Here is a 14132-nt window from a genome sequence, read left to right as displayed (position 1 = left end):
TCTATGACCTACATAGAACGCAGCTAAAGCTCAGTAGGGGAACGGAAGGTTAATTTACATTCGCCCTCGTCCTGTATCTCTCCACGAAAATCCAGTCGCTTGCCTGGTGCAGCGGTACAGTGCTTCCCGGTCTCATCGCTATCCTCCTGCTCATGAAAGATAAACTTGGACATGGTAAGGTATGTTATTTGGGTCTATTCAGTACCGGTGGCATATTTTGAGAGTAGTCCTTCATCGACAGCACTTAGATATGAGGGTTTAACTTGCCCCGAGGGTACCAATATGGGGGCCAAAAATTAAATAAATAATTCGCGATTTGGTCGGTATCATTTGCGGGAACCCGGGTTCCCGCCAATCGTTTCACATGTCCAGGGGGACCTACACTGCAAAGCTCGTAGCTAAAGGGTTAACTCCGCAACACAGTACAGTAAGGCTTCCAACTAGGGTGTTGTGGCGTGATATTTACCTATAAAAAAACTTGAACGGCAAATCGTTCGCAATAGGATTCGCCGAAAAATGGTTTAACAGCGCAAGAAGATCGTGTACAGGCGCTTCAACATTGAACAACTTCACGTTGCTCATTCCTGATTCCGGTGTTTAAGCTTACAGATGTACGCGTGGGTGTCTTCCTTCTGATATCTAATTTCAGGCGCGGCAATTCAGAATGTCGACGATCACTACATGGACAACTACTGAAAGTGACCTCGAAGTCTTCACCCTAAAAATCTGAGGCAAAGTTAGTACTGTAGCACGTTGCTGCTGCGCATTTCGGCACAGTTTCGTTTGGTGCTGAGCGGTATTGTTGGTGGGTTTTCATCTTTTTGTTCTTGAACGTAGGTTACATGGTTACACGTACAGTATTTGCTGGTGAATGTACCAGCTATATATCTTACCTAATCTATGCAGGAAAGGAGCATTACAGTACTCGTACATACCGTAGCATCTTAGTCCTAGGCGTCACTGCACAAGCACTTATTGCAAATCACAAGCGTCACCAGCTGACTGCACATCAAATATTTATCAAAGCATGTATTTCAAATTAGCTTGCACTGCTAATTATTCGTCTCGCTACCGTCGCTGTCGTCACGGCCGCCACCGACATGTTCGCGGTGCAGCCGCTGCTGTGACGCAACTGCGGCGTGCCCGACCTCAACATCCGCATCGGCGTGCACTCGTGCCCCGTGCTCGCTGGCGTCGTGGGCAGCAAGGACCCGCGTTAGCACCTGTTTGGAGAGACTGTGAGCATCGCGCACTTCTTTGAGAGCAGCGGCGTGCCCGGCCGCACCCACAGCAGCGAGAACACGTGGGCCAGCATGAACAAGGAGATGAAGAAGGAGACGCCAGGCCACGGCCTCAAGGTCGAGTACCAAGCGGTGCTCTCCATCAGCGGCAGCTCCAAGAAGCTACGCACGTGTGATGGGAGCGTCCCCAACTATCTAACGGCATTGAGCACCCAGTACCATAACATTCAACAGAGACTTTGAGCCGACCACCGAGAACCTTCATCTTCTGCGCGTAGTCTACCGGCACGCGTAGGTACGTCTTGCTTTTCTTCCCTTTCTTGTCATTTCCCTTGATTCATGGGCGCTCCGCCGCGGAAGTTCCTTGGCGGCAGGCGTGTGCTGGAAAAGCCTTGTTTTAAACGGAATAGAGCCTAAAAATAAGTCATGTGTAATGTAGCCATATGTTTAAACTGGCGGTGTCCTACTGGTCAATTTACAACTGACCCTTAGGAGTGAACGACGCCTAGGACTAAGATGCTAACGTACTCATACCCCACACGTCATTTCGGTGATCTCTCTGGATAAAATTAAAAGCCCATGCAGTACTGTAGTAAATCCTGCGTAGCGTAGAACAGTAGTCCGCTAGTTTGACTGCGCAACGGGAAGAAGTAGTCAATAATGTCATTTCATGTCGTCGACGCATCGGGCTCACGCCACGCAACCCGAGCTAAATTGACTTCGCCCATTTCACTCTATTGTACAATTTCGAATACCAGTTTCTACGTCACTATTCTATACCTCGTCTACAAGTAACGACGAATTATAGCGCCATTCGGCTATATCATCTTCGGCAAACTACAACAAACAACTTAACTAGCTCACATTGAGCTGCGCGTTCACCTCCAAGTGACCGCCTTCACGAGAAATCGGCACCCACAACACCAGCGAACCTCCGCCCGTTCCAGGAAAACCCAGGAAACCCGGACGTCAGCGGTCGAGGTACAGCGTCTTGCCACCCAGAGCCGTGACATTTGATTTCCACTGGGCAGTGCCTCCAGCTTTGACGTCCACTTCGTCGACCTTATCACCTCCAGACATGATGTTGACCGTCACATCCTTCGTGTCCTTGCTCTTGAAGTTAATAATGACAGCGCCGTCGCCCTTCCTGGTCCACGAGAGCGTGCTGTTCTTGAAGGCCTTATGGAGCGCGTTCATGCCCAGAGTGGCGGCCTCATCGCCATCGTCGATCTCGCCCATGAACTGCGTCGGACCGCAGATCGTCTGGAGATATTCGGCAAACAGCGTCGACAGATCTGTGGGGTCGATGAGGACTGAAGCGACTGAGACGAAGGTGATGGCGTTGTCCAGCCACACGTAGGCGTTGTGCTTGGCGGCCATGGACGTACCGTTGTCGCTCTTGCCGTCCTTGATGAGGTCGTCGATTATCACTCCATAGGTCTTGCGCAAAGTCTCACGGGTCTTGTAGGCGGTGGCCACCGACGACTCGGAGGCCATTTGGTTCATGCAGTTGTTAGTCACTGTGGCGACGTCGTACAGCATCAAGTCCGACTGGCTGAGCTTCAGGCGTAGCTCCGACTCCTTGATCTTGGGGTTGTCCTCGCGGTACTCGTTCACCGTCATCCAGACCTGGTTGGTCAGCGACCGCATCTCCTCGCCGCACGTCGTGTTCTGCTTCATGGCCGTCTCGAGACTCGAGATCTCACCATCCGTGATGGCCTCGGCAGCCTCCGTGAAGTTGGCCCTCTTCATGAAGGCCTTGAACTTCTCCCAACTGTGGATGATGTCGTCGTCGTAACTCAGCACCAGCAGCAACACGAACTGGGCCGTGGGGAGCAGACCACGGGCCAGGTTTAGGTTGGCGGGCACATTCTTGCCCATGCAGGCATAGATCGTAGCGGGAAGATCGGCGACGACGTAGTTCGTCTGGTACAGCAGCAGTAGGAGCTTCTCCTGGGACGTCTGCGGGTCGTTGACCATTTGGTTACGCGTGAAACGCACGATCGCTCTCGTGGCTGTCATGAGCATGTTGACGCATCTGACCGCCCACGTCACCTTCTTGCCGAGCTTCGCGAGCTGGCCGAAGACACCGAAACTCGCCATACTGAGAGCGGACATGGCCACGGCCGAGATCTTGGCGACGTTCTCACGGCCGCAGTCGTTGTTCTGCTGGATGCACTGCATGCCGCACTCAACCGGGTACTCCATCGGGCACTCGGTCCAGCACGTGTTGGTCAGGTCGTTGCGGTCGAAGTTGCTCGGGCAGGTGTCCATGATGTGGGATTCGCGGTAGCAAGCCGAGTCTCCGCCTTTGCTGTAAGGTCCGACCCAGTTGCGGTAGTTGGACCGGACAGTGCTCACAGCGTTCGAAGGCGAGGCCATTTCACTCACCGGAGGGATCGAGTCCGCACCAGACCCCGAGAAGGAGAAAGCGGGCACCACCGAGTTGTCGGAGCCCGAGGAGGAGTCGGACGAGTCCGACGAAGTAGGCGCGTCCGTAGCCTTGTTGAAGGAGTCTGATCCAGAGTCCGAGTCCGAAAACTCCGAGCCATGGCCCGAGGAGATCAAGGACTTGACAGCGTCCATGTAGTCGGAGCCCATCATACTCTTGAGCGCTTCGGGTGACAGGGTCTCCATGCCCGTGCTCGAGCCGGACGAGGCGGTGGAATCGTCGTCATCGTTCCAGAAGGTCCAGTCGATGGCTTGTGTGCTGGTGGTCGCGGCGATCACCGTCAACAGGATGAACACCACCCTTAACCGGATCATCTTGCTGGCTTGTGACGGGGGCCTCGCTACGAGGACGCAAAAAGAAGAATGAGAATCGCCGTGGCTGCAGCCAGAATATCATCCTGTTGTCGACGGACCTACGCGCCATGCAACTGCGTCGTCTTGGCGAACAAAGGTGCCACCAACACAGCCTGTATCCGCACCGCTGTCGTGGTTGAGTGGGCCCGAGCATGCAGATGCAGCTCTGCACGTCAAGTAGAGCTTTTGACCAATAATATGGCGCAAACTGGTGTCCGACAAACTGTCTTACGTTTTGAGTGACAAAATACAATGTAGCCACTGGTATACTAAAATCAAAATGTAATCAAAATGCGTTGATTGCAAAACGTAAGACGCTTTGACTTACGGTATGCTCTCTAGGGACCAGTATCGTCTTACGAAAGAGCATGAATCGATGTTTGAAAATTCCGTGGTTCTTCAGAAGACTTCCCCACGGGTGCGCCGGGTTGTGGCTCGCTCGACAGGCGGCAGCGCGATTTGCTGAAGAGGTGATGGGTGCTGGTGCTGCTACATGTACAGGACATGTACAAGATCGCATCGGCACATTGCTGCGCTATGCTCAATGAGCATTGCTCATTGACCCCGCGAATACATTAGAAAAAGAAGATGGGGGTACAGGAAGACTGGGAGATGGTGGCAGCGACTCTTAATCATATAACGCGAAGCGCGAATACGTCTACTGGAAGGTGTCCGCGGTTATTAGTTGGCGTCACTTCCTTCTTTCTCTTGTTGTAGTCGGCACCATCTGCATCGAAGCTCACGATCACGAGATCCACGGTTTAACCCCTTTTCAGTATGTAAGACCAGGATACAACCCTCGATTGGTCGTGTATCGTACTCGCACCCAACGTCGAGCATTGTGAGGGGGAGGGATTGGAACTGGGGTAGTACCTAAGAGAGCAATATGAGCGCTTGTTGTTCAAGGCTCGGTTTTGTTGATTGCTTGGACTTTTGGCGTCAACGACGATCATTCTACCTATCCGCACTCAGTAGCAGACCTTCCTAATCAGAAACAGTATTTTCACCAAAAACCAGTAGTATATAAACATACTACTGAAAATAGTATTGATGATTGAGGATTTACAATAACTGAGATGTTTTAAACATATTTATATGTTTTATTTAACTAAGGTGCGATCGGTAGTGCATTCATTCTGAGCGGATGCACTCGGTGCTAATTGTACAGTACTCGCAGTGCCTGCTCAGCTTCATATCGTGTGCGCTCACGTCGAAGTTACTGTACGACTACAATTATTGTTGTCTAAAAATCAATTTTTCGATACAATATAACTACTTGGATCAGCAATATAATGTACATTATCTGAAAGTTGTACATGCCGGACGACAATGCAATGTTGGCCCTGTTTGAAGTTTGAAGTTTGAAGCCGAACTGTATTCTTGGCCTCTAACCAAGAAGGACGACCATAATATTGCTCCAACTCTGTAGCAGACCACTTAGCAGCTCATCTCCATCCACCCGCTTCCCCCGGAACGAATGCCTGACAAACGCCACAGATGACCCGTAAATATCACGACCACCTGAGCACCACATGACGGCTCGATCAGCTACGCTGCCCGTTGTCATGCCTGCGGTTTGTATGGTACATGTATTTGATATCGGCACTCTACAGTATTCTGCTCGCAGAACTCTGGTTCCTACCGCGTTTAACCCAAATGTGGTTCGCACTGGAGGACCAGCGACAGCGCCAGCATGACGCCAGCTTCCCTCATTCATAATTGCCACGTCCTTGTTTTCTTGCATCGGAACGTATACTGTGTACGTTCACGCTCCACAATGATGTGGCACGAAGGATGAATACATGTACAGGAGGTAGCAAACCGACATCGTAGAGAACGCATATAAGCGCAGTAAGGTGATAGTGGTGGATGCTAACAAGACTGGACCACTTCATTGTGGTAGATATCGCCAAGTGAAAAGCCATACACTACACTACAGTAGAGATCGCGCCCCCAACGACGAACCAGCACTACATGTATTTTATACATTCGGTGATCGGTAGCACCTACTTGTTGAAGCAATGCGTTGAAGTGTTCATAGCGCTGCCTACTCCAACTATCGCACAATCGTTATTGCTGAGGACACAACAGCTTCAGCCTTAAAATAGTGGGGCTGAGGTTCACCGCGGAAAATCCGGTTTCTAAGGACGCATGGCTTCATCCCTGGACGTTGCCGTCTTGGTGCTCTTGACAAACGGAGAATGCAGTAATGATCACCCTCTGATCTGGTTCTTTTGAACGATGCAATCGGGTTCGTGGCTTTTCGTTCTTCGTGTCCGATGATACAGCGCTCTAACTAACATCATCAGAGAACCACTGTTGCTGTTAGCATCTTTCGTCCTGAATTACGAGTGCCATACCGTAATACGTCCATGCCGCCCACCCTCGCGACGGCGACCGATTTTGAGTCTACGGTGAAGTCTTCTAGTTGGAAGATTTTTAAAGTACGTCAGTTGTGCCGAGAAATTGCTGCCAAGAGGCTCGATTTTGGTAGAATGCTGCCATGGATCGTAAATATAGTTTATAATTCGACACAGGGTGCTGTTTGAAACATTAACATGTAAATAACACAATTTCACAATTTACGGATTTTTAAGTTAGAACATAGTAGTATGTACAATTAAGATTTTGTGTAGGTTTACGGGGAAACGCTAAAACATGCCTATTTCGGCGAAGTGTTTGCAAAACATGCTGTCCACTTTAAAACATGCTTACCGACAATCGGACGATTGGTAACGAATGGTAACGATAGGGCGAAGTACATGTTCTCCGTAATTCGACGATCTACACGATGGCGCCAAACGAAAGCGGCGCTACCCAAGCAAAGATGAGGGCGAGGCCAGCCATATTCAACGATGCGGAAACTGCAGACAGGTAGGTCACAACAAACGTCGCTGCACAAACCCAACGGTTAGTTGAAGTTTAGTTGTTGAAAGTTGAAAAGATTAGGCTAGATGTAGCGAACGCTTAGGGCGTTGTGAACTAGGGACTTAATCTAATACATGCACTCCACTTAAAGTTTTTATAAATTGTTCAAACATGAGTATGGTACCCCAGTACTGCTTTATTGAGCGATACGGTGGTGCGTTTCATGAGAAAACGAGTTTGGTGCACCACTTATAAGTGCTTCGGGGTTTCACACGTTTTACATGAGTTACCGATACATAGTGAAGTGGTGCAGGACTTCTTGTACAAATGAAACACCAGCAAAAGTTGTGCATGCAGTAGGGTGATGTTGCAGACGTCTCCATTACAGTGTATCAGTGGCAGCAAGTATTGGATGTACGACTCGCGTGTAATGTATACATACTAGCTGCCCTCATTAGGTTGACGTAGTGGTTGCGCGTCGATGGCATATATCAATGTATGTCCTGGGATCACCAAGGTCGTGCAGTAGTGCACCGGCGTTGGTACAGTGTACCCAAGTATGTTTTAAAGTGGACAGCATGTTTTGCAAACACTTCGCCGAAATAGGCATGTTTTAGCGTTTCCCCGTAGGTTTACTGTAACCAGGCCGTTTGCTGGACAAATCGGCGACTACAGTACATGTAGCGTTACAGTGCACAGTACACGGCACGTTGGCTTCCTATCGCGTAGATTGGAGAAGCGTCGCGAACATGAACATGTAGAGAGGAGGCTGAGTTGCCAGGCAAGACATGAACGTACCTGATACGGCCTTGGTACATGTAGCGCGACATCATGTTTTTTTCTCTGGAGTATGAGTATTCCCTTGAGGGCTTCGTGCTGGAACACTGCTGAATGTACTGTAACTGCCCGGCATCCCGCAGCAAAGCCAAAAATCCGGAGCGCATCGTTTTCGTCGGCGAAAGGTCAAAACTATACAGCTTTCAGTACGAACCATACTCTGGTACATAACACCTTGCGAGCGCAGCGAGCCGATCCCCGCACGTAAGCGCGGTAGGGTTTTGTGCCCAAGTAGTAAGGGTTGGTTGGGTACGCGGAGCGCTAGCAGGGTGACAGTATTTTTACCTGTATGTTTTGACCCCAAAAGTGTATACAGTATTTCGTACCGAGAATCTGTATGTTGTACCCACGTCCCGTTTTCGTCACGCTCAGTACTGCTTTGAACCAGCGTGACGCTGCGAGCGTCAACCACGGCTTTCAGCCTGCACATGTATTGTCCACCCATGATGGGCTATCAAATCTTCAGTTAGTACCGGTGCAACACACTTTTACCGGTAAACCTTCCTCTCCATTGACCCTGTATCAGCGGAAAAATTAAGTGGCAACGAAATCCCTACGCCTTTGTTCTCTGTACATGTATAATATGGCACCACTGGTGCACTGCACGCGCGGCCTTGCGTTGTCGGGATTTTTCACTAAGGATAGCGAAAAGTTGTGATCGATTGGCGACGAAAAGAGTCGGTCTTGGGGGCAACAAATCCTCATTCCGGTGCTAGCAGTCGGTCGGGGGTCAGGCTATCATTGCCCAACTTCAAGGTTAACGCTTCAACGTTCAACGTCGTTTGATGCTGAAATTTCGCTAGTCCGACCCGCTCTTTTGAAAAGAAAAAGGGTGCAAGATACGTTTTTGGATTGGAACGTGGTACAGTTCCATCGGCATAAGCTGCGCAGCTTACATCTGGGAGGGAATGAAGCTGGCATAATACGACCTCTGTGGATCAAAATGAGCCGGGGACTGAGAAAAAGATACCTGGAGAGCATTGTGTTCTTATTAGGCAGCAATGCTGGAGAAGCCGTCGGCTGGTTGGATGTGCAGCCACGGCAGATCTAAAACCTGTTAGTCCACGAAAATAGCGTACTGTAGCAATGTCAAGCGTACTCGGGTGTGCTAGCATAATAGCACTGCAACTTGAACAGCTAATACGTGCGATAGTGCGAAAGTACGCAGACAACAGTTTCGGTAGTCTCACTGAAGACTGGTATAATTTCACTAGATCTGTCTGAAACAGCACCACCCAGGCAACTTGGTGGGAAGGACCATGGTTTCTACAAAAGTACGTTGCAAGCATTAAGAAGCAGATGAATGACCATTACTTTGGCGACTTGTTATACTTTATCAAGACTTTAAGTCATATGCTACATGACTAAGTTCTAGCTCACGGTTAACCGTGCATCAAGCTCTAAGTGACCACCTCTGGCGGCTCTAGGAACCCAAAACACCAAGGACCCACCTCCCGTCCCAGGGAGTCCCAAGAAACCCGGTCGCCACGTCGCCACCGGTCAAGGTACAGCGTCTTACCGCCCAGAACTGTGGTGTTCGACGTCCACGTCACCCTTCCGCCTGCAGGGACGCGGACCTCATCGATCTTGTCGCCTCCAGACTTGATATTCACAGTTACGTCTTCGCTGTCTGTACTTGTGAGCTTGACGATGACTGCACCGTCGCCCACTCTGGACCAGGAGCTCGTGCTGCCTTTGAAAACCTTCTGGATCATGTGTAGACCCAGAGTTGCAGCTTCATTGCCGTCGTCAATCTCTCCCATGAACTGAGTGGGGCCACAGACGGTCTGGACGTACGCTACGAGCAACGTTGAGATATCCATCGGATCGAATCCGCTCGTAGAGAGGACGGTCATTCCCTTCTGAATAGCTTGGTACGCGTAGTATTGCGCCTTCAGTGTCGTGCCATTATTGCTCGTACCCTTAGAAATTAGGTCATTGATGACGACTCCGAAGGTCTTGCGCAGGGTTTCGCGTGTCTTGTAGGCGGTTGCTTCCGTCGACTCTGCAATCATCTGCCCCATGCAGTTGTTGGTTACTGTGGCAATGTCGTACAGCACAAGGTCGGAGTTGCTGATCTTCAACCGAAGGCCGGCTTCAGTGATGTCGGGGTCTTCCTGCCTGTAATGCTGCACCGTCGTCCACGTGCGATCTAACAGGGACTTCAAGTCCGCGCCACAAGTTGATTTGGACTTCATCCCAGACACGAGCGACGAGATGTCGGTGGACTTCAGCTCATTCACAGCATCACTAAAGTTGGCTCCGACGAGAAACGCTTTGAACTTGTCCCAACTGGAGATGATGGTCGCGTTGTTGCTCAGAACCTGCGAAAGGATATACTGCGAAGTCGCAAGTATATTCTTGGATCTGGGTAGATTCGGCGGCATGGTCTTCCCAAGGCAGTTCGTGATGGCGATAGGGATGTCCGTCACGACGTTGCTGGACTGATGCAGGATGACCAATAGCTGGGCGTGGGATGTTTGCCGGTCGGAAGTCTTGATGTTGCGGATGTACCGCACGAGGCCTCTGATCACAGTCGCCATCGAGTTGGCGCACCTCACCGCCCTCCTGACGCCTCTCCCGATGTCTTCCAGCTTGCCGAAGACGCCCATGGAGGCTGCATCAAAAGCAGTCACAGCGATGACACTGATCTTGTTGAAGACTTCAAGCTTGCAGTCGTCGTTCTGTCGGATACATTCCATGCCGCACTCGACGGGGTATCCAAGGGAACACTCTGTCCAGCACGTGTTGGTAGCGTCGTTGCGGTCGTAGTTGGATGGGCAGGTCGGCATGATGTGGGCTTCTCGGTAGCATGCGGCGTCGGCAGAGATGCTCCAAGGACCAACCCAGTTGCGGTAAGTGGACGTGACGCTACTGATGACTGTCGCGGGCGTTGCGAGTGTGTAGTTTGTGGGCAGTGTAGCCGGTGGTGCTGTCGCGGGCGAGGCGGTTCGGTCTGGCTCATCCGATGAATCGTCGTCGTCGTCCCAGAAGCGTTCCTGTTGCCCCGGAAGTTTCAAGGATCAAAGACGTAAGCTAGAATGCCAGCCTTGAACGCAATCTGTTACTAACTGCTTGGGCGTCCTGAGGGGGACACCGCTAAAAGAACAATGAAGTCGCTTACTGAAAAGCTCCTCGTTAGTTTGGCGATTGGCGAAGCACTATTCTTCGACAAGTAAACGCGCCAGAGTTCGTGTGCAATCGAGCCGGTGAGCCCATGCCCCAATTAACATCAACCAAGGATGTTGAAAAGGGCATTGGCGTGATGCTTTCTGGCGCATTCCTGAATACTGTACAGGCTCGTGCTTGAAATCGTGTACATGTATTCGCCTCTGAGGGCAGGGTTCACTATTAGATGATGAGTCCTCTAACAAAGGACTTATTTTCTGTTAGCACCGTTTACATGCTGTTCATGAGTCTTCGGGAGCGCCGCCAATAGATGCACATGGACGAGGAGAACGTGTGGACACATCCGCCGATGACTCGGAGGATCCGACGGCGACGGGAGAGCCGGCGGCAGCCGGGCTCTGGATATACCAATGGCTGGTCAGGGAGACCCAAGTATACTGAGATCAAGTCAATCGGAACCCGGGAGTAATCCGTCTGATGAGAGGCACCAACGAGCACAAGGAGAACAAGAAGGAAAGCAGGAGGGGAAGACTAGAGAGTGAGAGACGATAACATTTAATCTCACTTCAGAATTTGCCCCCTCAACCACAAGCTAAAAACCAACAGGTTAACAGCCGCAATAAGCTCAAGCCCTCCCCGACGACCGACATGACGACGTCCAGCATGAACGCCGAAGTCATCCTGGGAAGCGACAATTACTTCCACTGGGAGTTCGCGATGCGTATGACGCTCGCGAGGAAGGGGCTGCTGGCGCACGTCCAAGTCGTGAAGGACCCGACGGAGATGACGGAGGCCTGGATGCTCAAAGACATGAAGGCGCTCGGTCTGATCGCTCAAGGCGTGGCTGTGGAACACCACACGAAGATTCGGTCGGCGACGTCGGCTATCCAAGCCTGGAATACTCTACGCGAGTTCTACAACCGGACGACGATGCATAATCGGGTCACGATGACTCGTCGGCTCCATGAGTTCAAGATGGAGGACGGTGCGACGATGGCGAAGCACCTGGACAAGTTCGACGAGCTCATCGTGGGCCTCCAGACGCTTGGAGAGCCGCTCGATGACTCCCGACAACTCGTCATCCTGCTGAGCAGCTTGCCGGCGGAGTACGAGTTGATCGCATCCATCGTCGAGAACTCGAAGGACGTGACGCTCATCGAGGTGAAGGAGAAGCTGCTCAAGGAGTACGAGCGGCAGGAGAAGAAGGAGACCTCGGAGCGCGCGTTGAAGGCTACCTCGTTCGGAGGTAGGGGCCAGAACGGGAAGTTCGGCAAGGGCGGCATGGCATTCGGCCGCAAGCGCAACGGCGGACGAAAGGTCGGTGGCTTCAAGGGCAAGTGCTTCAACTGTGACCAAGTGGGCCACATAAAGCGGGAATGCCCGGAAAAGGCAAATGGAGACACCGCCGAAGACTCGGTGTTCGCTGTGGCGGAGAATCCATCAGCGGGTTGGCTGATCGATAGTGGGGCGACGGCTCACATGACGCCTCACCGCGATGACTTGTTCGAGTACAACGAGTCGTCGGCGGACGTGTATGTGACAATCGCGGACGGGAAGAAGATCCGCGTGGCAGGGAAAGGGTCTGTGCGCCTAACGGGCATCGACGGCAAGCGCATCAAAATGGTGGAGGTGCTCCACATCCCCGGACTCGACCGGCGACTACTCTCAGTTGGGAGGTTGGCTGAACGCGACATGAGTGTCGAGTTCCAGCGGAAGTCGTGCGTCATCTGGGACAAGACGAAGGTGATCGCTTCGGGGAAGAAGGTCGGCAAGGCGTACTTGCTGGACTGCCAGCAGGACATGGTGTATTACACCGAGTACTCGGGAGTCGATGGGAAGTGGGAGCTATGGCACGCTCGTATGGGACACTTGGACGGAGACGCTATTGCAAAGACCCGCGAGGCGACGGACGGGCTCCCGACGACTCAACAGCAGACGAAGACCCTGTGCGGAGGATACATGAAGGGCAAGCAGACGGTCGCACATTTCCCGTCGCGGTCGACGTCGGCGACGACTCGACCGCTGGAACTAGTTCATACGGACGTGATGGGTCTTATGAAGACGAAGTCCAAGGGCGGAGCGAGGTATGTGCTCACATTTGTCGACGACTACTCGCGACACGTCGTGGTGTACTTCTTGACTAAGAAGAGCGAGGTCGTGACCAAGTTCAAGTCGTTCATGAAGCTGTACGAGAACCAGTGGGGACAGCGCATTAAATGCATGCGCTCGGACAACGGCACTGAGTTCGTGAACACGCCGATGACTGAGATCTGCCGGGTGAATGGGATTATGCATCAGAAGACGGTCCCGTATAGCCCCCAGCAGAACGGCGTGGCGGAGCGGATGAACCGCACGATCATGGAGAAGGCTCGAAGCATGCTACACTACAAGGGCGTGGCTTCGATATGGTGGGCAGAGGCGGTCAGCACTGCTGTCTACCTGATCAACCGGTCGACGAACAGCATGCACCCGACCAAGACTCCGTACGAGTTGACGTTCAAGTCAAAGTCTCGGCTGGATCATCTTCGAGTCTTCGGGTCGATGGGTTACGCTCATGTCGACAAGTCGCGACGCACCAAGTTGGAGCCGAAAAGCTTCAAATGTATGTTTCTTGGGTACGCCGACGACTCAAAAGGCTACCGAGTGTACGACTTGGAGTCGAACAAGGTGAAGGTGTCCAGGTCGGTGAAGCTGGACGAGCGCAAGGTGAACGGCATCTACGACATGGCGCCCAGCGAGAACTCGCCGATCATTGAGTTGACGGAAGATGCCGAGGATGCGGCACTGCCCGAGGAGATACAACGACCTGCCGCCGACGAGCCGATGGAATCAGTGGAAGAGACCGTCGAGGACACGGAGATGCATGAGGTGGAGACGTCGGAGCCATCCATGCAGGAGCTGACAACGTACCGACGACTCGCGAGACCGGTATTGAATGATGACATGGTCTGCCACCCCGAGCCGGAACGGACTCGGCGCGCCCGAGAACCGGTACTACTACTTGGAGATGGTTCCACAGACGGTGAGGAGTCGAAAGAAGATGGTCCCGATGACTCGGACACCGATGATCACTTCTGGCCACCGTCTCCAAAGCGACCCAGGGCGGACGAAGACAGCCTGTTGGCTGAGGTGGTGCTGGCCTACGCCGCAGACGTCGGCGATGCCAATGACGCACCCACCACGTATCAGCAGGCCATGCAGAGCGACGAGTCGTCGGAGTGGGTGAAGGCAATGAATGCGGAGCTCAAGGCA

General features: G+C 52.2%; 3 protein-coding genes across 3 annotated transcripts; 1 reads left to right on the top strand and 2 right to left on the bottom strand.

Moving 5' to 3' along the window:
- Window positions 1-1073: 1073 nt before the first annotated feature.
- PHYSODRAFT_285728 (hypothetical protein) lies at window positions 1074-1491 on the top strand. The gene is given in 3 exon segments (XM_009526847.1): window positions 1074-1213; window positions 1224-1233; window positions 1244-1491. 1 exon segment carries the CDS (start codon window positions 1314-1316, stop codon window positions 1482-1484), a length of 171 nt encoding a protein of 56 aa, XP_009525142.1. The 5' UTR covers window positions 1074-1213; window positions 1224-1233; window positions 1244-1313; the 3' UTR covers window positions 1485-1491.
- Window positions 1492-2210: 719 nt separating this feature from the next.
- On the bottom strand, window positions 2211-4007 carry PHYSODRAFT_330223 (hypothetical protein; the record flags this gene model as incomplete). The annotated part of the gene is made up of 1 exon (XM_009526846.1): window positions 2211-4007. The coding sequence occupies one exon, from the start codon at window positions 4005-4007 to the stop codon at window positions 2211-2213; it is 1797 nt and encodes a 598-aa protein (XP_009525141.1).
- Window positions 4008-9151: 5144 nt separating this feature from the next.
- Window positions 9152-10543, bottom strand: PHYSODRAFT_330222 (hypothetical protein; the record flags this gene model as incomplete). Its single annotated transcript, XM_009526845.1, has 1 exon — window positions 9152-10543. The coding sequence occupies one exon, from the start codon at window positions 10541-10543 to the stop codon at window positions 9152-9154; it is 1392 nt and encodes a 463-aa protein (XP_009525140.1).
- Window positions 10544-14132: the final 3589 nt, after the last annotated feature.

The sequence above is a fragment of the Phytophthora sojae genome (genome assembly GCF_000149755.1).
Source record: "Phytophthora sojae unplaced genomic scaffold PHYSOscaffold_3, whole genome shotgun sequence".
In the NCBI taxonomy this organism is placed as follows: domain Eukaryota; phylum Oomycota; class Peronosporomycetes; order Peronosporales; family Peronosporaceae; genus Phytophthora; species Phytophthora sojae.
This window is presented reverse-complemented; position numbering and strand designations above follow the sequence as displayed.